Here is a 21,402-nt window from a genome sequence, read left to right as displayed (position 1 = left end):
AATGAGTTTGTGTCTCACTCCCCAGAAGTCTAAATTATCACTGTCACATGGGATAATGCTACAAACCACTGAATCTCACATAGTCACAGAATGGTTTAGGTTGGAAGAGACCTTAAAGCCCATCTCATTCCACCCCCTGCCATGGGCAGAGACACCTTCCAGTAGACCAGGTTGCTCCAAGCCCCATCCAACCTCTCCTGACAGGTTTTATACAACAATGCACAAATTGTAAGAAGCATGGAGTTAACTGCATTTTCAGGGAGGAGGATAGAGCTCCACCAGAGCAGTCTTTGCCTTGAAGCAGAAGCCTATTTCTATCAAGTCTCTACTGTCCTCCACAAAAAGGCAGCGGAGCAGGGGGGAGAGAAAAAGGGATGTTTCCCTTTCAGTAAACATGAGGTGACAGATCCGGGTGGGCAGAGCAGGGTTCCTGTGTTTCTGAAGACCTTCCCAGTGTTTGCTCAGCTTTTCCTTGCTTTTCTTTCAGGAATTGACTACAAGACCACTACTATCCTGTTGGATGGCAGAAGGGTCAAGCTGGAACTCTGGTGAGTGTTCATGAGTGTGATGCAGGCCAGGAGAGCAGGGGCAGGGGGCTCTGGGAGTGCTGGGGGGCTGCTGGACCCGAGAGCACAGAGCATCCCTGGCCATGGTGAGGGTCCTGCCTGTTCTTCCCAGTGAGTTCCTGTGGCAAACCAGATACCTTTCTGTCAGTGGAGTAGCACAAACACTGTGCTGCTCTGTGCTGGAATAGTCTGATTTCTGTCTTTCTCCATCATGCCTGACCATTTCTGCCACTGCTCTGCACTTGTGAGACCCCCCTGCAGTTCTGAGTCTGGGTCTGGGGTCCTCAGCACAAGAAAGATATGAACATGAACAGGTCCAGAGAAGGTCACAGAGATGCTCTGAGGGCTGAAGCCCCTCTGCTCTGGGGCCAGGCTGGGAGAGCTGGGGTTGTTCACCTGAAGAAGATGATCTCAGTGGTCTTTTCCAACCCATCTGATTCTATGATTCTGTGATTCTCAAGTCCAGCCCTTGATCCAACCCCACCGTGGTTCCCGGACCATGGCACTGATGCCACATCCAGTCTCACCTTAAACACCTCCAGGGACAGAGAATCCACCACTTCCCTGGGCAGCCCATTCCAATGTCTGATCACCCTCTCTGTAAAGCATTTCTTCCTGATATCCAACCTAAACCTCCCCTGGCACAGCTGAAGACCGAGCCCTCTTGTCCTGGTTCCTGGGAGAAGAGCCCGACCCCCCCCCGGCTCCCCCTCCTGTCAGGGAGTTGCAGAGAGTGAGGAGGTCTCCCCTGAGCCTCCTCTTCTCCAGGCTGAGCCCCCCCAGCTCCCTCAGCCTCTCCTCACAGCACTTGTGCTCCAGTCCCTTCCCCAGCCTCGTTGCCCTTCTCTGGACCTGCTCCAGCCCCTCCATGTCCTTCCTGAGCTGAGGGCCCAGAGCTGGACACAGCACTCCAGGGGTGGCCTCACCAGCGCTGAGTCCAGGGGCAGAATCATTTCCCTGCTCCTGCTGCCACACTCTTCCTGAGCCTGGCCAGGATCCATTGCCCTTCTTGCCCACCTGGGCACACGCTGGCTCATGTCCAGGGAGACCTGAGAGCCCCTTCCAGTGCCTAAAGGAGATCCAGGAGAGCTGGAGACGGACTTGGGACAAGGGCCTGGAGGGACAGGACAAGAGGGAACGGCTTCCCACTGCCAGAGGGCAGGGTTAGATGGGATATTGGAAGGAATTGTTGGCTGTGAGGGTGGTGAGGCCCTGGCACAGGTTGCCCAGAGAAGCTGTGGCTGCCCCATCCCTGGAAGTGTCCAAGGCCAGGTTGGATGGGGCTTGGATTCACCTGGGCTAGTGGAAGGTGTCCCTGCCCATGGCAGGAGGGTGGAATGAGATGGTCTTTAAGGAGCTTCCAACCCAAACCATTGTATGCTTCTATGTTCCTGTACAGCTGTTGATCATTGAGGGAACAGTACTATTTTAGAAGCAATACTGGATTTTCCTGAAATCCAAGGATGAGAAATACAGACAGAATAGGAAAGGAGAAGACAAAAAGGTGAAGCCCTTAGTCCCTCAGGAGCTGGATATTTCTCAATGACTAGAGGAGAAAATTAAATTAAAACACGGACAGTTAATAGACCTCAGAGTGTCAGAGTCTGGTGAACCCCTGGAGAACAGGACTGACTGGAGTGAATGGACACTGGGATGGAGATGGGAGAACATTCCATGGGAGGGGTAACTCCTGCCTTGTCTGCCAGCACTGCAGTCAGAGCTGGAGTCCTGGCTGAGCTGTGTCTGAGGTTTAAGCTGCTGAGGAGCTGACACAGCAATCCTGGAGATGAGAGAGGAGGGATAGTATAGGATAGGATAGCATTAGGGTGAGTTAGGATGGGGAAGGATAGAATAGCTTTAGGATGGGATGGGATAGGATAGGGTAGGATGGTGTTTGGGTAGGATAGCTTTGGGATGGGATGGGATGGGATGGGATGGGATGGGATGGGATGGGATGGGATGGGATAGATAATCTGCCCATGTTCTGGGTTTTACATGGATCTTGTGGGGAATGACACAGGCCCTAAAACATGGAGTTAAATAACCCCTTACCAGCTATTGAGTCAAATAACAGGAATATTAGTAACCTGTGTGAATTGTTAACTAGGAATGAACTCCATGTTCTCAGCCTCAGTGAGTGACTCTGGCAGCATGGAGTTTGGTGGTTTAATTACACCTCGCTCTCTGAAGCTGAATGTCCTCATTTTTCTTACAAAAAAGAACAAAAGCAGCTCATTTATCTCTTCTAGCCTGTGTGTTTATATGTGCCACTTGCATTCTTGCCTCTCTCTTATAAGATGCCTGTTGGAACATTTCAGCCCCAAGTGTGTAGTAACTTACTGCTTCCCTCTTGAAACCATCTTCTTTTTATGCTGCAATTCTTGAGCTGGAGAGCAGCACAGGAGCTGAAAAGCTGATAGCAATGGTTTATGATGCCTTAGTGTAATCTTTCACCATTACTTACCCACTGTTTGATTGTCAGGGGAGAAGGAGATGTAAGCACAGGCTGTTAGATTGATGCCCAGGGCCTATAATATGATCCCTGGAAGCTTTAAGCTTTAGATCTGAAGGAGTGACTGTCCTGAACTTGAGGTCAGTGCCTTTCTCGTGGAACTGATGCAAATCTGGGGCTGAGGGGGCAAATCATCAGTCTTTTCAGTGGTCATTAATGTCTTTTATTCTGGCCCAGGGAATAGATTTGGCAAACGTGATAATGTATCTCTGATTACCCTGGTGCATCTAAGTCTGTACTGGTTAAATTGGTGTGCTGGGCTCTGGCTTTTTGTCCCAGATGTTCCCACAGGCACTGGAGTGCTGGTAATGCTGTCAAACTTAGTTACACCCTGCTAAGACAGTCAGTAAAAATGATAGTGACTGAAGACCCCCTTATTTTCTCAGTGGGATAGAAACACTGTTCCCTAGTCCTGTTCATTAGCTCTCCATAGGGTGGGATCGACCAGGTCTGGCAGGAAGCTGGGTATAAGAGAATTCCCTTTATTTTCAATTTTTAAAACTTGTTTGAAAAAATAAGTGAAGCCAGACAGTGTAAGACAATTTCTCCTCCCTGGAGTGGTTACATTCATCTTATGGTAGGTCAGATGTTCTCCATGCCAGGGAGAGCTCTGCAGACTCACTCTGACTCTGAACTCCCGTGGGCTGCAGGGAACAAGACAGAAAATCCTTTGCCCAGGGAATAAAATGACTTGCACCCTCATACATCATCAGACAGTGCTGAAGCCAAGTGGTTTGGGTTGTACCTTCTCCATGGGAAGCACAATGACAGTGGCAATCTCTTGAGTGTCTGACTGTGTCCAAAGGTGGTGTTGTACCCACTGATTCTTCCCAAAAACCCACCATGTGGAGCACTTTGGGTACCATGTGTGTTCTAAAGATCTCACAAGATCAACACTGATTTTATTCTGGTTTTTGGGTCCAGCAGGAGATGTGCAGTATGGGAGTCAATTCTCCACATTTCACAGCTGTAACTTTTCTGTTTCAGGGACACTTCAGGGCAAGGGAGATTTGCACCATTTTCAGATCCTACTCCAGAGGAGCCCAGGTAATGCTGCTCTCAGGGCTTTGAAGAGGTGCATTTGCTTTTCCTTTAGGCTGTAGGAATCTTTTCTGCTGTAGTAAAAGCTCTGAAGAGGAAAGCATTGATCAGCAAAAGGATCTATGGAGATGCCAAGAGGCATCTTGTTGCCTGGGATTCTGTTCTTACGAAATGGTGAGAAAAGGGAGGGAATGACAGACTTTGCTAACTCCTACAGAAAAGATCTGTACAGGCTATGTTCAGTATTATTTCTAGAGGTGGGTTAGAGAAGACGAGGCAATTCTTGCTCTAGATGCCTTAAGCTTTGATGTGGGAGCTCCTACTTTCTGAGGTTTCCCAAATTTGTTTAAATATGACACTGGCTTTCCCAGTGGAACTGTTCCAGGCTGTGTTGCCTTCGAGTCAGTTCCAAAAATAGGGGTGGCTCCTACTTGTGTGTCTGAGGCAAACTTGGAACTAGAGCAGCTCAGTTGGATCGTAAAGTGTGTGTGTTCCTTAAAACTTGAGGCAGAGCCTTACAGTTTGAGTTTCTCCTCTGGGGCCTGCTCCAGAATAGCATCAAGATCCTCAACAGCACAAAAATCCTTGTGGTCCTCTGGAAAATTGCTTTTAAGTGTTTTTCTCTCACGGCTCTGTTGTTGTCCTTGTAAAACATGACAGAGGCTCTCCAAGATAAAGTCTCCCTGAGTTTAACGAGCTACTGTATTTACCTTATTGTTTCCAAATTGGAAAACTTTGGAGAAAATTCCTCCTCTCTTAGACACTTGGAGTCAGAAGCCACCTATCAGCCTCCTGACTGTGCTGGTATCCTGGCAGATTCCCAGCCTTGGGAAACTTTGCCACTTTCATTTAAGCTCTTTCCACTCTTGGCTTTTTGCTCCTTGTAGGACCTTTGCTTTTGAAACTGGGAAAATCCATCTTGCTCTCTTTCCCTAAGACTTCCTGCAAATTCCCTTGTGCCGCAGACATGGGAACACCTCACCTGGGATGTGAGGTTGAGATCTCCTCTGGTGTCCTGTTCATTCATGTTTGTGCACATCTCTGGTGGTCTGGACGCTTTGAGGCAGCTCCTTTGAAGCAGAGGCCAATTTCCTGTGCTTGCAGAAGTGTTGGGCAAGGAGTGTTGGAATTCTGCAGTGGAGAGCCCAGGATCTCCCATTCATATGCTCAGTCCCGATCTGAGTTTATCTTTAAGCTTTCCTCTGCCCTTACACATTTCAGAAGTCTGGAGCCTCCAATCACAGAATCACAGAACAGTTTGGGTTGGAAGGGACTATAAAGCTCATCCCATTCCACCCCCTGCCATGGGCAGGGACACCTTCCACTAGCCCAGGTTCCTCTAAAGCCCCGTCAAACCTGGCCTTGGACACTTCTAGGGATGGGGAGTCCACAACCTCCTAATGGAACCTGTGGGCTCGAGGCCACATCGCTTCCCTGCAGTTATAAATGGCCAGAGCCTGGTCAGTGTGGTTTGCTGGTGACCACGAAGCTTAGCTTTGGTCAGGCTTTTTTCTGAGACCTCGCTGTGTCAGATTCCCAGAACAAACTGGGAATAGAAAGCAGCAACTAGTATGTCCAGAAATACCATTTGAGAGCTTTTACCCCTGTCTGCAGCCACTGTGCAGAATCTCCCCTCAGTGTAGCCTGTGAGCTCCTCAGAGCAAGTGCTGTGTCTCCACAGGGCTGCACCCACACACCAGAACTTGTACCTGCTGCTGCCACCGAGGGAACTGGGGCAGAGGGGGGAGGTGAAATAAGGAGTGATGAGAAATTGGATGGAGAGACAGGTCTAGAACCTGCCTGGAGCTGTGAGGTACTGGCACAGCACGTCCATGGGGTTCCTGCAGCCTGGATACGACATTTGGGTGCCATAAGGTATCTGGCTGACCTGACCTCAAGCTTCAAATTCTGGATCCCTTTCCCCACCCACGACGTGGGGCGGCCCAGTTCTAGTTCCATTTCCATCTGAAGAACCATTCCGACGTCTTGAAGGATGGGGAAAGGGAACTCCAGAGGTTTTCTCAGGGTTTTCTTCTGTCCCTGAGGCTGGAGGGGAGAGGTGCCCTCCCCTCCCCCCACGCACGTGGTCCCATGGCAGGCACAGAGACAGCACACCGGGCGTGGAGAGGAGGCAAGAGAGGGTTTATTGTTGGGGATGTTACATTTATAGGGTTCAGGAGGATTCACAGAGTAACCAATTAGAAGACTCAAGGGGCTTACAGGAACACCCAGTCACAGGAAGGGGTTAACAAAGGCCAATGGGAAACACCTTAGGACACCTTCCCAGGACATTCCTGAGATAACATTACCGTGGGGGGTGTTGGGAAGAAGAAGCATGTGTTTGCAAAGACCACCAAAAGCCATTTTAAGACATATTTAAACAACAGATTTCCCATATAATGCAGGTTTAGCGCTACATCAAATGGAGTGATTTTTCTCTTCCTTCCTCAAAATGAAGTTCTTGACCTTCTTTACTTTGGAGGCAACGTCCTGCCCTTGTGCTGTGCTTATCAGCTTTGCTGGAGGGACTCTCACCTGAGGTTTGCCTCCTCCATCTTGCTGCCTGCCCCTCCCAAGGAGTGAGGCTGAGACAACAAACCTCATCAGCCAGGCAGGGGGACCTTCAGTGTGAATGCTTCATCAAATCATGGAATCCTTAAGGTTGGAAAAGCCCTCGGAGATCATTGAGTCCACCTATTAACCCAGCCAAGTGACTGCCAAGGCCATCACTAAACTATGTCTCTGAGCACCACATTCTGCAGGGGGTTTGTGAACACTTCCAGGGATGGTGATTCCACCACTACCCTGGGCAGCCTGTGACCTCCAGTGGTCTGACCAGCCTTTCAGGGAAGAAATTTCCCCAGTATCCAACCTAAACTTCCCCTGGCACAACCTGAGGCTGTTTCCTCTTGCCCTTGTTACCTTGGAGAAGAGACCAATCCCCAGCTGGCTCCCACCTCCCTTCAGGCAGCAAACCAGCCCTAAGGAGTGAGTCTGCCCAGGAGGAGGAGTTCCCAAAGGAAGTGAAACACAATGGAAAGCCTCTTGAAGACTAGTGACTGCAGTCCTTGTACTGTCTGCTCCAGGCAGCTTGGAGGAAAACTCATTGTTTTCAGCATGAAGTGGTTGGCTCCCATGTGGTGATAGTGATATTCCTGTATTAACAGGAATACAGGTACTGTCTCTCTTAAATAACTCCCCACATCTTTCAGTGGAAGGGGGAAGCATCTAAATTTATACTCTGAATGGTTAACCAAAGCAAGAGGACTGTTTGTTTTGAATAACAAATGCCTGTGTGATTGCAAGGATGGACTTCCAACACCTCCAGTTATTTTCAGTGTGCAGAAGCTGACTCCTCTTGGCATGGCTTGAGCACAAACACAACCTGACCAATGTGGTCTTGGCAGCGAAAGAGATAAAATGCTCCTGAGTTGCCTGATTTAGAATCATGGAATGTTTTGGGTTGGAAGCTCCTTAAAGCCTACCTCGTTCCACCCTGCTGCCATGGGCAGAGACACCTTCCACTAGCCCAGGTTGCTCCAAGCCCCATTCCCTCTTGTCCTGTCCCTCCATCCCTTGTCCCCAGTCCCTCTCCAGTTCTCCTGGAGCCCCTTCAGGCCCTGCAAGGGGCTCTCAGGTCTCCCCAGAGCCTTCTCTTCTCCAGGGGAACCCCCCCAGCTCTCCCAGCCTGGCTCCAGAGCAGAGGGGCTCCAGCCCTTGGAGCATCTCCGTGGCCTCCTCTGGACCTGCTCTAACATGTCCACATCCTTCTGACGTTGGAGGCCCCAGAGCTGGGTACAGTATTCCAGGTGGGGTCTCCAAGATTTGTTCAGGCCTGTGTGCTGTACTGGCTTCAGCTGTTTGCTTCCCTCTGCTGTCCTGGAATCATCAGGCTCCAAGACTTCTGCTGTGGAAGGCTGACGCAAATCCCATCAGAGGCAAGAGAAGCAGCTTTTTTAACCTAAAAGCCAAAAGCTTAAGAAGAACAAATCCAGCAGAGAACAGAGATGCCATAGGAAAAGCTCTGTTTGCAGTGCAGTGTGATGTTTGTACCAGAACAGCTTGGTGTAAACTGGCCACGAGCAGCTTCACACTGAGAATTAGCAAAAGGTTCTTGCAGGGTAGAGGACTGAGGAACACGAGGGGACCTTGAAGAATGAGGTTCCAGAGAGAATTTTGACAGGTTAGCTGTGAGAACTGGAGGCTGGCTCAGCAAGCTGGCAGCCCTTACCAGGATCCGAATAGCCAGTGCTTAAGAGAACACTTGAAAAGTGCTTTCAAGCCAGGGAAGCACACTGGACTTTCCCACACACTCCTTCTTGTTTCTTGAGCATAGCAATAAGAATTGAATCTTCTAAAGTAAACCCTGGAGAGGTTGCAACATGGAAAAACGATCTCCAGATAGGAGTAGACCTTGGGAGTTCTCCTTTCCTCCACAGCACAACCTTCAGGCTGAACTTCAGGCTAGTTCCTCCCCAGGGGGAGGACTTGGGTACCTTGATGCCTTCTCCAATTTCAACTCCACTTGCCTGGGTCCATACACGTGGCTTTCATGTTCAGCAGGAACCTCTTCCTCTGGAAAACATCTGCAATAAAACAGCTTCACTGCCCTGATGAGCTGGCTCTGAACAAGGACCAACCCCTTCGTCCAGCCAAGGCACACCAGCCGTGTTTGCCCCAGGGTTTGCTGTGAGGATCACAGAGCTCTTGCCTTCCTCCCTGCCCTGCCCAGCAGATGTGATCTCATTAGGGACACAACAAGCTCTTGGGCTTAAGGTGGAGGCTTGTGGGGGCTGCTGTGCCTGGGACCCCCCCTCCTTTTCTCTGGCCTCTCTGGGGATTGAGTTTCCACTTCATCCCTTCCCTCTTGGTGTCTGCAGGGCCAGCAGGGCCATCACTTCAGGGTCTCATTTTGGAGCAAAAAAGGAGTGTTTGTGTTTGGGACAGCCAAGTATTGGCCTCCAGGCACAAGGAGAGTGTGCAGGCCATGTCATGGAGACAGAGGGCCAGGGAGGTAGAGATGGAAACCCAGTGGTGTTGCATGTGCAGAACCAACTTGGGGAGTCTGGAGCTTGCTGTGCTGCAGAAAGATTTTTATGTTAATTGTCACAGTTCAGGGTATTGTATTTAGTGATGCTTAAAGATGCTGCAGAAATCTTTTTTGCTCTTGGACTTGTACTCCTTTTGAGCTTGGCTTCAAGGTTTCAATATTCCAACAGCAGAGCTGGCACGCTGGTCTCGGCTGTTGGGAGCAGCTGTGGCTCTTCTGGCTGCTGTGAGCAGATGTAAACTATTCCAAGAGTCATCAGAGAGGGGAAGAAGACTTGTGGTGGTGCTTCCTGATCCAGTCAGGAAGAAGCAGTGCTAGGATCATTCCTGATGTCCTCATATGCCAACGATTTAAACTGTTCCTGAAAGTGTGGTTTGCCAAACTCTTCCCAGACAGTGTGAAAAATGCTCCCATCTTACAGCAAAGCTGCAGCCCTAAAGGAATGATGAATATTGTTGAGTTCTGCTTAGGCAGGTGTTTTGAGGAGCTGCTGTTTGTCCTGTTAAGGGCTTCTTAGTATGCAGGAAGATGGTGGGGTTTTGGCAGTTCAGCAGACTCAGTTGTAGGCTCTGCTTTCTTGGTTGCAGCAAATACCTTACCTGCCTTGGGTCATTCAGATGGGGTTGTCTAGCTGCTGGAAAAGTCTGCCCTGCCTGCCAAAATATTTATCAAAAGCACAGGGATAAATAACCCCCCAGTGTGCTGTGGTGTTGGGAAATGGCCTGGCAGCAGGATGTAACTGCCCATGAGCCAAGGCCCGAGGTGCCAGCTGGAAAGCCATGACCAAATGGAGCTCCAAAAGAGCAGGAGGGACGGAGTGTTCTGGTTCCTGTCAGTACTGGATTTTCTGTTCATGGTTTGCTTCATCCTGTGGGCCAGAGAAATCCAGTCTGGGGGTCTTCAGACTTCTTCAGCAACAGCTTTTTTCCATCAGTGGAGAACAGCAGTGAGTGACACTTCCCTGGCCACCCTGTCACTTGCCTGCACTGGGCTGAGGCCTTTGGCAGTCATGGGAGTGCTCCCAGAAGTTCCTTGTGAGATCCAGCTCCTAAAAGCATCTGGGAAGTGTTTCTGGACAAGCCTGCCTTGCACCAACAGTGAACACGCTGATTTCCACTTGCCTTTCAAAGCTTATTGCTGATAAACCTGGTCCAAACCTACTGCAAGCAGGCAGAGATGGTACTTTCCCACCACCACTGTGGTTATGTGGACAGATCTGTGTGTCAGCTCCTGCTGGAAACAAATTTGGCTTTTGGCAGAGTAAGTGTCCACATGTGCTGCTGGATACAATGACTGGTGATCTCTCTATGTTCCTTGTTCACTCATGTGGAAATTTCTGTCACTGCTATGCTGAGGGTTGTGCCAATCCCAGTAGTGTGGAACAAAACCAGAATGGGAATGAACTCTGAAAATCAACTGTGAAAAGACCTAAGACGGATCTGCGGATGAGTCCAATCCTCTTCCACCTCACACAGAAGCTGTAGGCAGGTTGGGGAGGGAAGGAAGGAAGGCTGTTGTGAGGGGTCCAGGATACCCTTGATCTGAGAAGCTGAGTGTGGAGCTTTTTCTGCATGCTGTGGGAACCTGGGGTACATAATGCTCACAAAAGGGCTTTGTGAAGCTAAAAATGGAGAGCCATGGAGAGAATACAGTGTTGACAACCATCTAGGCGCTTAGAGAGCAAATTAGGCTGCAAATGGGAAACTGTTCATTTGTCGAGTGGAGGAAATTAAAATTCTGTGCGCGTTATTCCAAAGCAGACTTTAAAAAACCCTGACAGATCTTACTTGGAACTGTCTGCAGAGATGGAGCCAGCTCTCTCTGTGTGCATAGCTGAGTGCTGTTCTCTCTGGAGGAGAGATGGTAATGACAGAGTGGATTTGGGATGTGTGCTCTGGAAACATGGTGTCTGGAGCATGCCAACGCCACTTGGAAGCAATGCAAGGTTATCTGGCAGCACCAGGAGCTGGCCAGAGGTTTAGAAGGCTGTGTCCTCCCTCTGTTGAGCTACAGCACAGCTGGGTTGGGCAGGATGGGGACAGAGCAAGGCACAGGCAGCTTGGCCTCTGTGTCCTCTGACAGTCTTCCCTATAAATGTGTGTGCTGGAGCTGTGGCGTGGCCTGGAGGCCCAGCTGGCAGACAGGGTGTCATCTCTTGCTTTTAGAAATTGTGGGCTTGACCTTCCACCCCGCTGAGAATGTGGGGCTGCATTTCTGCTGATGTTTTATCCTTATTCCTATTTAAAGAAGATCCAGGCGGAAGCTGCCAGCAAAGCTCTCTCCTCCTAAAGCATATTCCTGGCAAGAGCAGTCAGCTCTTGGGTCTGTTTGTCTTGGCTAAAGGAACTTGTCAATCCAGAGATGAAGGAAGTAGACTTCATTTATCCTGCTGGCCATTTGTCTTGGAAGGGGGTCATCAAACCCTTTGCTTCGTTGTTTCCTGCCTCTCATTCATTCTCACGCGCGGCCTTGGAAGATGGAAATCAAAACAAATAGAGGAAAAATTAAAAGAAAGCTCAGAGTTTTTTTTTTCAATATGCACTTAAAATGTGATGTATCCTGCTAGTAAGTATTTCTAGATGGGGCTCTTGAAAAGCAGTGTCTTTGGGTTTGTGGGATGTTTTTAATTATGGAAAATCATTACCTTCTAATTTTTCCTCTCTTAAGTGTGGAAGAAACTGACCCTTTTCTCCTCCAAAACAAAAACAACCTCCAATTCTTTCTGAGTATGACGTTTTTGGGCTATTCTAGAAATGGCACTGCAAAAAAAAATTACAAACTCTAGGCATGAGCTCCAGACTTTCTTTGGAGGACACTGAAGATGCTTCTCCCATCCCACAGATACTTCTCCCATTATGAAAATGGCAGGTTCCTCAGAACAACCTCAAACCCGCACTTGGAAGGGCTCACTCTTCATGTTGGGCTGTCAAACACGAAAGCCAACCCACCTGACTTGCCTTTTGTGCCCCCTCCCCTTCTGTTTTTGTACGTTTGAGCCTTTGTGCAGAAGGTGCAGATGTGGAGATGTGGGTGGGACAGTGAGGGCAGAAACAGCAAGTGTTGCCTGGAGAGCACCTACCCTGGGGTGGAAGCACCATGCAGTGAGGTTGGGACTAAAGCTGAAAAAATCAGAATTTTCTAGAGTAAGGAATCTGAATTGTCCTAAAATTATAAAATTGGTCAGGCTTTGAGAGCTGCTTATTCTGAAAGAGCTGAGAGAAAGGCAGACAAGGTCAAGGCACACGCAGTGCTCTGGGGGAAGGCTGCTGTTCCTGTGGGGCAGCAGCGCCAGCTGCAGATGTGACTTCACTGGGAGGATTCAGGTGCCTTTGTGGTTCAGATGCCAGTTTATCACTCCTGTGTGCTCCACATCTCACGTTGCTGATTATTTTTTCATAAATTTGAAGTGTATCAGATACAGGCTGTACAGGCTGCCCCTCACAGGCTTTGACAGCAGCAGGGGTTTGGGGAGGACTGGATAGCTGGTGTTTTCCATCTGTGTAGCACATCCTCCATTTCAGGGAATGAAGGAGCAACTCCACAGGTAGGCGAGGGTGCTTTGGTGGTCCCTGACTCATACCAGGACAGATGGTGGGCAGTTTGTCAGCTCTCTCCTTCTCTGGGCTGAATCCAGGCACCTCTTGGGAGGACCAGGCTGCCAGCTGAGCCCTTCCTTTGCCAGTTTAAGCTTGTGCTGGGGCCTCACTGGAGAGGCAGCTGTTCCTCAGGATACCCCTGATTCAGGGAGGACTGGTTTGCTGAGCTTGCTGCTCAGTGATCTGGTTTGGTTTGCCCTTAGCTTGTCTTGCTGCTCCTGGGTTCCCTTTCATCCAGTGCTGCCTTCCCAGCTGGATTGTCTCCTCTCTCAGCACGAGATCATCTGCTCCTCCCTAGTTCCCATTTCAGGGCATCTTCAACTGCAATTCTGCCAAGTCAGCTTGGAGTGCCTGTTGTCACTTGGAATGTCCTTGATTGCAAAGAAGAGAGTGACAAGAAGTCAGAAAAATAAGAGGGGAGCTGGAGAAATGCTGCTGCTGAGGACAATTCCCTAAATGCTGTGTGTGCCCAGCCGGTACCGAGCGCTGCCTCCTGTGCCTGCAGGGCCAGCACTGCCCTCGTGTCTGTCCTCAGCAATGCTCAGAGTCGAGCAGAGCTCCTTGGTGGGAGATACTGTGGACCTGAGTGGTGGCCACCAGTCTGGCCATGCTCCTGGGTCCTGCTAACCAGGCTCAGGGTGAGGTGGAGACTCCAAGGAGCTGCTTCTGCCTGGGGTTGTGCCAGTCCTGGGCCAGCACCACTGTGCTGCAACTCCAGAGGTGACTGGGAAGCGAGTCATGGATGTGGGTGGTGTTCAGGGACAATGGAGGTGGGCCTGAGGATGCTGTACGTACCTCTTGCCAGAAGAAAGGGTTGTTCTGTGTCAGTGTGCCAGTGACAGTGGGAGACACCTTCAGCAAAGCCCGGATGGATCCCAGTCCTGAGAGCTCAGTCCTGCAGAGATGCTGTGGGGCTTACTGGCAGCTTCTTCCTTGTCAGCACAGGGCTGACAATGAGACTGTTCTGTAGAGGGAAAACACACTGAAGAGGGGTGTACTTGATTGACTCTGTCCTGCCCTGCTGCCTGTCTGCCACTGACTGCAGCTCTTCTGTAAGGGGAAAGAAAAAGACTGTTTCTGCCTCAGTGAGCTTGTATCAAATTTGTGACAGGATGAGGTGTGTTTTGCTCCTCCAGATACACAGTCACTGTGATGATGATTTGGAGGATGCCAAAGCCAAAACAGGAGTAAAACCTTCCCTAATGACCTGGGAGTGCATTAGCACAGTCCTGTTGTCTCCATTTTTGCCCTATCAGCACACAAATGGTGCAGCTGGAGCAACGTTCTGTCCCTTACCCTCTTGGTTTCTGCACTTGGAGATGGTCTTTTCAGGTTATGTCCCCCCCTTTTACATGTTGCCTACTATGAACCTCCTGATTGCTTCTGATTTTCTTCCAGGGAATTCTCTTGGTGTATGACATCATAATCGCTGGTCCTTTGATGGGATAGACCGATGGATAAAGGAAATAGATGAGGTAAGGGAATGGAAGAACATGTGCAGGGATCTATAGCAGAAATTGGGGAGGTATCACCTGAGGTGTCACCTCTGATATGGGGGACAGAAATGGCTCTGCTATGGAGGGGACATGATGGCAGTGCAGTACTGAGCAGAGCAAAGTGATAAGTGCCTGCTCTCCACCTCTGTGTAATCTGGAGTAGTAGGAAAGGGCTTGGGAATGGTCAGGAAAGGTAGGGAAATTCCCTCTAAAATCACAGGATCACAGAATGTGCTGAGCTGGAGGGACCCACAAGGGTCATCCAGTCCAACCCTGGCCCTGCACAGGACCATCCCCAACAGTCCTCACCCCATACCCCAGAGGATCATCCAACCCTCCTGGAGCTTCTGGCAGCCTTGGGGCTGTGCCCACTGCCCTGGGGAGCCTGTTCAGTGCCCAACCACCCTCTGGGGGAAGAACCTTTCCCTGAGATCCAACCTGACCCTGCCCTGACACAGCTCCAGCCGTTCCCTGGGTGCTGTCCCTGGTCCCCCCAGAGCAGAGCTCAGTTCCCTGCCCTCCTCTGCCCCTGCCAGGCAGTTGGAACTGCAGTGAAGGTCTCCTCCTCAGTCTCCTCTGCTCCAGCTGAAACACCAAGTGCCCTCAGTGTCCTCACAAGGCTTCCCTCCAGGCCCTTCACGAGAGCCATGATTTCTCCGCTCCTTTCCCTGTTCCAGCACGCCCCAGGTGTCCCTCGGATCCTGGTGGGGAACAGGCTCCACCTGGCCTTCAAGCGGCAGGTGCCGACGGAGCAGGCGCGGGCCTACGCCGAGAAGAACTGCATGACCTTCTTTGAGGTGAGCCCCCTGTGCAACTTCAACGTCATCGAGTCCTTCACGGAGCTGTCCCGCATCGTCCTCATGCGGCACGGCATGGAGAAGATTTGGAGACCCAACCGAGGTGAGCGAGGAGGCTGCTCCTGTGGGGAAGGCCGGGCTCACGTGGAGGGATGGGGGCTGCCTGGGGGGGGGGGGGATGTTCCTGAGGAACTGTGGGAGCTGAATCCACCTGACAGGGAGAAGTGCCTTGGGCCAGACAAGCTGAAGCTGAGCCACAAGCTGCCTGGACTGGCGCAGGGCTGGGCAGCTCCACAGGGCAGTTCAGCATGTCTGGGATCTGCAGTGCTCGGGGCATCCTCCACCTTTCCCACTCAACTCTGCAGGAGGCTCAGGGCAATTATCTCCCAGCTGAAAATACTTCAGTCAGACGGCTGTGTGGGACAAATCCAAGCGTAAGCACCTCGGTCCGTGCCCTTGCCTGACCTGTCCCCCTGTTCCAGAGGAAGCAGAGCAAGCCCAAGGAGCTGAAAGGGACCTAAACCTCCTCCCGCCTTCAGCAGGCAGCAGTGGGCTGGGGGGGTTCCATATATCCCGGCACATGGGCTGCAGTGAGGCAAACCACAAGCAGATTCCATGTTATGTCTCAGCTTGTTGGCTTTGAAGAAAAATAATCTCAGTTCCCACGTTATTCCTGGCTGAAGTGTCCCACTACAGTCTGAGCAGCAGGAGATCTGTGCTCCTGGAGTGCCCTGCCCTCCCATGGATCTTCAGCTCCTGCTCACCAGGGAGGGGAATCCTGTTTGCCATCCCCAGTCCCCAGATGTTCTGCCTGGCTCCTGTCCCCGACTGTGGCACACTTGGCTGCCATGCCACAATCTCCAGGTCACCGAGGGATGGTGGGCAGGGAATGTGCGGCATTCACAGACCTTTCCTGAACCTCTTCCAGAGGTTTTGTAACTGTGGGCTGCCTGCTTGGGAACAGATAGGGCAAAAGGAAACAGCCTCAAGTTGTACCAGAGGAAGTTTAAATGGATATTGGGAAAATGTCTTCCCTGAAAGGGTGGTGGTCAGGCCCTGGCACAGCTGCCCAGTGCAGGGTTGGGGTCACCATCCCTGGAGGTGTTCAAAAGAGGTGTAGATGTGGCACTTGGGGAGGTGGGTTAGTGGTGACCTTGGCAGTGCTGGGAACGGTTGGAGTGGATAGTCTTAGAGGGCTTTCCCAACCTGAACGATTCTGTGTTTCAATGAATGGGGGGCTGCCTGTCGGGAACGGGATCTGCCTGTTCGGGAACGGGATCTGCCTGTTCGGGAACGGGAATCTGCCTGCTCGGGAGTGGGAATCTGCCTGCTCGGGATCGGGACCGCGTGCTCGGGAACGGCAGCGTGGCACTGGCGGCGGGAGGAGGATAACGCGTGCCCTCTTGTGGCCGCTGAGTGGGAATTCCCCTCCAAGGAGAGGGACTTCCCAAGGCGGGCTCACATGGTGCAGGCTGAGCTAAGAGGCTGCTGGGAAACGGGGAAGAGCAGAGTGGTGTTCTGGCTTGGTGGGGTCTCTGTGCCTGGGGGGTTCTGCAGAGAGCTGCTGCTCCCCGAGGAGGTCCCAAGGGACTCTGTCCTGTTTCAGGACTTACTGACCCTGTTGCCTCTTCCCTGGGCATGCCCTGGTTACCAGAGGATGTGCTGAGAAGCAAGTGTCTGTCAGGAATGTGAGCCAGGCCCTGCCACCCCGGGCACTGAGCCAGGGAGGGCTGGCAGTGCCTAACCCTGTGTTGACACCAAAGCTGGTGTCTGGCAAAGCGCAAACCTCCAACAGCAGAGCTCACCTTGATTGCCCAAGCTTTTTTCCTAACCAACCTGCTCCCTACTCAAAGCTCCTATGCAATCATTCTTGGTATCTCTCCCTGAGGAGCTGGAGCTGTGCAGCGTAAGGAATAGCTGTGGGATGAGGGCAGCCCAGGAAATCTCTTGGCCCTTGACTATGTGGTCCTTTCTCCTACAGTGTTCAGCTTGCAGGACCTGTGCTGCCGAGCCATTGTGTCCTGCACCCCAGTCCACCTCATCGACAAGCTGCCCTTGCCTGTCACCATCAAGAGCCACCTGAAGTCCTTCTCCATGGCCAACGGGATGAACGCAGTGATGATGCACGGCCGGTCGTATTCCTTGGCCAGCAGTGGGGGCGGGAGCAGCAGCAAAGGGAACAGCTTGAAGAGATCCAAATCCATCCGGCCGCCCCAGAGCCCCCCACAGAACTGCTCACGCAACAACTGCAAGATCTCTTAGCAGGATGGGCACCGGGAGCTTCTGTCGGATCCGCACCCACCCACCGATGTACAGCTGTTTGCACACCCAGCCCTTCCCACTGGATCCTTTCGGATGGTTGCTTTTCCAATGGCACGCACAAGCGTTAGGAATGTGCTCACGTTTGGCTTGGCATAGGAAGAAGCGTGGTGCTGGCTGGATCCCGCAGCGCTGCCGGAGAGAGGATCTGCCAAGTGACCCTCCAAGAATGCTTTGGGCTTTGCCTCTCGGCCTGGGGTGGAAAATTCAGCAGCTGCCGGGCTGGGGAGGGGGGAAGGGGAAAAAAAGCTCATCAAGTCTCAATGGAGCAATGGATTTAATGGAAGATTGAGAGGCTTAAGGGAGTAGGCAAGGAGAGTCTGTGCTGCAACTTTAACTCTTGGCCTCCTGAACAGATTGCTGGTGCAATAGTGATCCTTGGATGTAGACAAAAAGAAACAGGGACAGGGGAATAATGACAGTTTTCACCGGGATGTTCACCTGCTGTTGCCAAAAAAAACCAGAAAACAAGGCAAGAGTTGGCCAATTGGAAAGGGGAAGGCAGCGCTCGCTGCCTTCGCTTATTTATGTAAATATTATACATATATATATATCACTTGTTTTTTAAGGGTTTTTTTAAGAAGCTGTCAGGGAAAATTTTATGCAGCCATGTAAATACAAGCACTGGATGGACTTTCCCAGTGTCAGCAAAGGGGAGAAGTGGAGGATTTTCTGATGAAAACACATAAATGCTTTAAGAGACTTTCCCTCACCCCTGGGCTGTGGTGGCGTTTTTAAATACTACGTGTGCAGAAGGAAAGGACAATTTGTGTGGAACATGCCCCAAGCTGCTTTATTGCAATCACTCCCTAAAACTTGTGAGTGCTGATGCAGGGTGGGATGGCAGTTGGGGATTTGGGAGCAAGGGGTGGAAGCATTGTACCTAAAGCAGAGGAAAAATGCTGAATTTTGTCCCTTATTGCTGCAAAACCTTGGCTGTTGCTTCCAGTGCCCTCCATCCAGGACACTACCCTGTGTGACAGCCCCTGGATTCTGGCTGCTTCCAGCTTTGCTTTCCCAAAGATGCTGCCTGAGGTTACACTGCTGTGGCTCCTCCTGGATGAAAGTGGGAAAGGGCAGAAATGGCTTTTCCTACTGGAGCGTGAAGGAGCAGGGATTAGGAAGGTGAAAGGTTGGGGTGGGGAAACAGCAATCCCGAGGTCCCTTATTGGCAAAGTCACTCAGTTCTTGGGGCAGTCCCAGAAGATCAGGAGAGCAAACTGCTTTGCTCCATAGGGCAGCTCCTGGATTTTGAAGGGGCAAGAGCTTGGGATGGATCTTCTGTCAAGCAAGTGCACCTGCTTTCCTGGCTTCATCCCACGGCTGACCTGTGCTGGGAATTCACCTGGAAGCTGAGAAATAATGCCCAGCCCTTACCCCAGAAGCTCAGGGGGTTGGCAGTGGGGCTGAGCTGTGGTGGCAGATTCTCGTGGGTGGCCGGGGTGTGTGGACTGTGAGTACCATGGTAGGAAGTGAAGTGTACAGTGCTGCCGTCCTGCTCCTGGGATCAGCAGCTCCTCAAGGCCTGGGCTCACTCCGCTCCCCCTCCCCAAGCCGCTCGTTGCACTGTGTGGGCAGGATGAAGCCGCAGCAGCTCCTGTGCGGCCGACAGACCCGCCAGACCCGCCGTGTCCGGGCTGGACACATCCCCCCGCGGGGACATCGCCTTCCCTCGCTCCCGAGCCCACCTGGGAGGTGCTGGAGCCTTCCCCCTCCCCTCTGCAGAACACAACAGGGGCAGGTCTCTTGGCTCAGCTTTATCTCTGCTTTATCACCCAGCTCAAGTGAGCGGGGAGAAAATTAAACCCCAGGCAGGCAGAGGGGGAGAAGAATCCTTTGTAGTGGTGCTTTGGCTCAAGAGCAAAGCCAGGGCCGGGCCCGGCGCGGTGGCACAAGGCCGGGGGATTTGGAGAACCTGTCTGGGCTGGCTGGCACCTGTTTCCCATCACTTAACACACAGCAGAAGACAATCGCTGGCTCAGCAGCCTGGGGATATACGGCCAACAGGTGACGGGCACCAAAACCGACGGCTTCTCCCGGGAAACACCGCCCGGGCACTGCAGGGCCCTGGCTGCTCCCGGCACCGGTGTGTGGGGCACAGAGGGATGGAGGGCTCCTTCCTGAAACCACCAAGCTGCTGCATGTCTCAAAACTGGCTGTACCTCTGCTTTGGTTTGGCTGTGCCACATGTGCCACCTCCCCACACTGTTTCCCTGTGGTTGGTTTGGGTTTTGCCACCCTGTAAAGTCTCACGGATCCTGTCTGGAGTGAGGATGGATGATTTCCCTGGAGTGATTGCCCAGCAACAAACTTTATTTTTTAATTTAAAAGGAAAAGATGCTTGCATCTGATGTCAACACTAGTCTGTAGCTGCTCTCCAACACTTGTTCCATTCCTGAGTTGGTTTTTTTGGACTGTCCTTTTATTTTTTTATTCCTTTGTACAGTCAGTGTTGTTCAACTGATTCTACATGGTTTTGTTTTGTATAAATTAAAGTCTTTTTGTTTGTTTTGATCTACCAATTGAAAGGTGGAGAAGTTGTATCTAGTTTTGTGTGGGCTGGGAAGAGGTTGAAGGGAAGAGGTGGCAGTTTGCCCATACCTGGGGATTTGGAACTACTTCTAGTGCAGGGGTGTATTGCCACTTCCAGGTCATCCACAAAATAACTCAAATTACATTTCTGGGGAGTCTTCACAATCATGATTCCTGGCTGTGGTAGCTTTTGCCCTTTTCTGTACCTGCAGAGGCTAAATCTGTTCTTGATTCTCACAGATTTGGGGTAGTGGAGCTCTAAGAAAACACAGATTCATTTCCAACACAGTTGGTCCCATAGGTGGCTGGAGAAAACCAGGCTCCCCAGCAGCTTGCCAGGAATTGTGCTCATCCCTGCTCCACAGGGACAGGTTTGCAAGTAGTCAAAGCCTTAAATCCCTTCTTGGGTCCAGGTGATCCTGGGGGAGCCGTCACCCATCCTGCCCAGACCGGAGCAAGCTGGAGGCCATCCTGGGATAAATGTGACTGAAACGGAGAGGATGCACCACCAGTGTCACATCAGGGTGGCCCTCGGAGGCACTGGGAGCCCCAAAGAAAGGGGATTTGCTCCTGTTGTTGAGGGAGACTTCTTGTCTGATCCTTTTTTCCCAGCCCACCTCCCCTTGACCTCCCTTTTCCCCTGCCTTCTCACTTCCCTAGGATCAGATTTTCCACTTCGTACCAGACTGGCCACGCTTGTTTTAACGGCTTAAGTAGTAATTGCCAGGGCTGGGAGGGGGCAGGGGGAAATGAGATCGTGTCTGCAGCCTGGAAAACCCTGGAGCTAAGGTGAAAGCCTGGTCAGGGAAGAGCCTTTTTTTCCCCCTTTTTTCAGGGGGTCTGGAAGTGTCTGTTGCCTCTTGCAGGGCTGAAACAGAGGCTGTGTGTGGTTTCAGGTGGGGCAGGGACAGCCGGAGCCCATTACGCCGGAGCAGCGGGGGCTGCCTGGGCCACAGCTGTCTGCCTGGGAAGAGCAGGGCAGGAAAACGCTGCACAGCCTCAACGTGGTGGGAAGGCTGGGAGAGCTTCAGGGCTCTGTGGAGAAGGAGGAGGGAGCAGGTTCCTCTGGGGTGATTCAGGTCTTTCCTCAGAGTGTGTTTCTCCACAAACACCTTCCCCATTTGAGGTGTCTTGGGTTGGTCCCACTGTCCCTCACAGGCTGGGAAGAGGTGGTGACCTCCATCTGACTGCAAAATGCTTGAAAATGTGGGTGCGTGTCCCTGTGAGTGTGTTAGAGGGGCAGGAGCCCCCTGGGTGCAGAGGGTCTTTGGAGAGGGACACATGGCACTGCACCCTTCCTCCGGGACACAGTGCTGAGCCGCTCCCTTGTCTTGAAGGGAGAAGATGAACCATAACCTGGGATGAGCTCAGTTGGTTAAAACTTGGTCCTAATAATGTCAAGGTCATGAGTTCAATCCCTGTATGGGTCATTCACTTAAGGGTTGGACTTGATGATCCTTGTGGGTCACTTCCAACTCATAATATTCTGTGAT

At 51.6% G+C, this 21,402-nt stretch overlaps 1 protein-coding gene across 1 annotated transcript in view; it reads left to right on the top strand.

Annotated features, from left to right (window-relative positions):
- Positions 1-18,090, top strand: part of RAB40C (RAB40C, member RAS oncogene family) — a 37,383-nt gene extending 19,293 nt beyond the window's left edge. Inside the window, 7 exon segments of the mRNA XM_032704252.1 lie at positions 488-548; positions 4,066-4,085; positions 4,088-4,125; positions 14,164-14,185; positions 14,188-14,240; positions 14,939-15,161; positions 17,040-18,090. Coding sequence (XP_032560143.1) covers positions 488-548; positions 4,066-4,085; positions 4,088-4,125; positions 14,164-14,185; positions 14,188-14,240; positions 14,939-15,161; positions 17,040-17,320 — 698 coding nt within the window. The 3' untranslated portion in view covers positions 17,321-18,090.
- Positions 18,091-21,402: the final 3,312 nt, after the last annotated feature.

This window comes from Chiroxiphia lanceolata, chromosome 16, assembly GCF_009829145.1.
Source record: "Chiroxiphia lanceolata isolate bChiLan1 chromosome 16, bChiLan1.pri, whole genome shotgun sequence".
NCBI lineage: Eukaryota > Metazoa > Chordata > Aves > Passeriformes > Pipridae > Chiroxiphia > Chiroxiphia lanceolata.
This window is presented reverse-complemented; position numbering and strand designations above follow the sequence as displayed.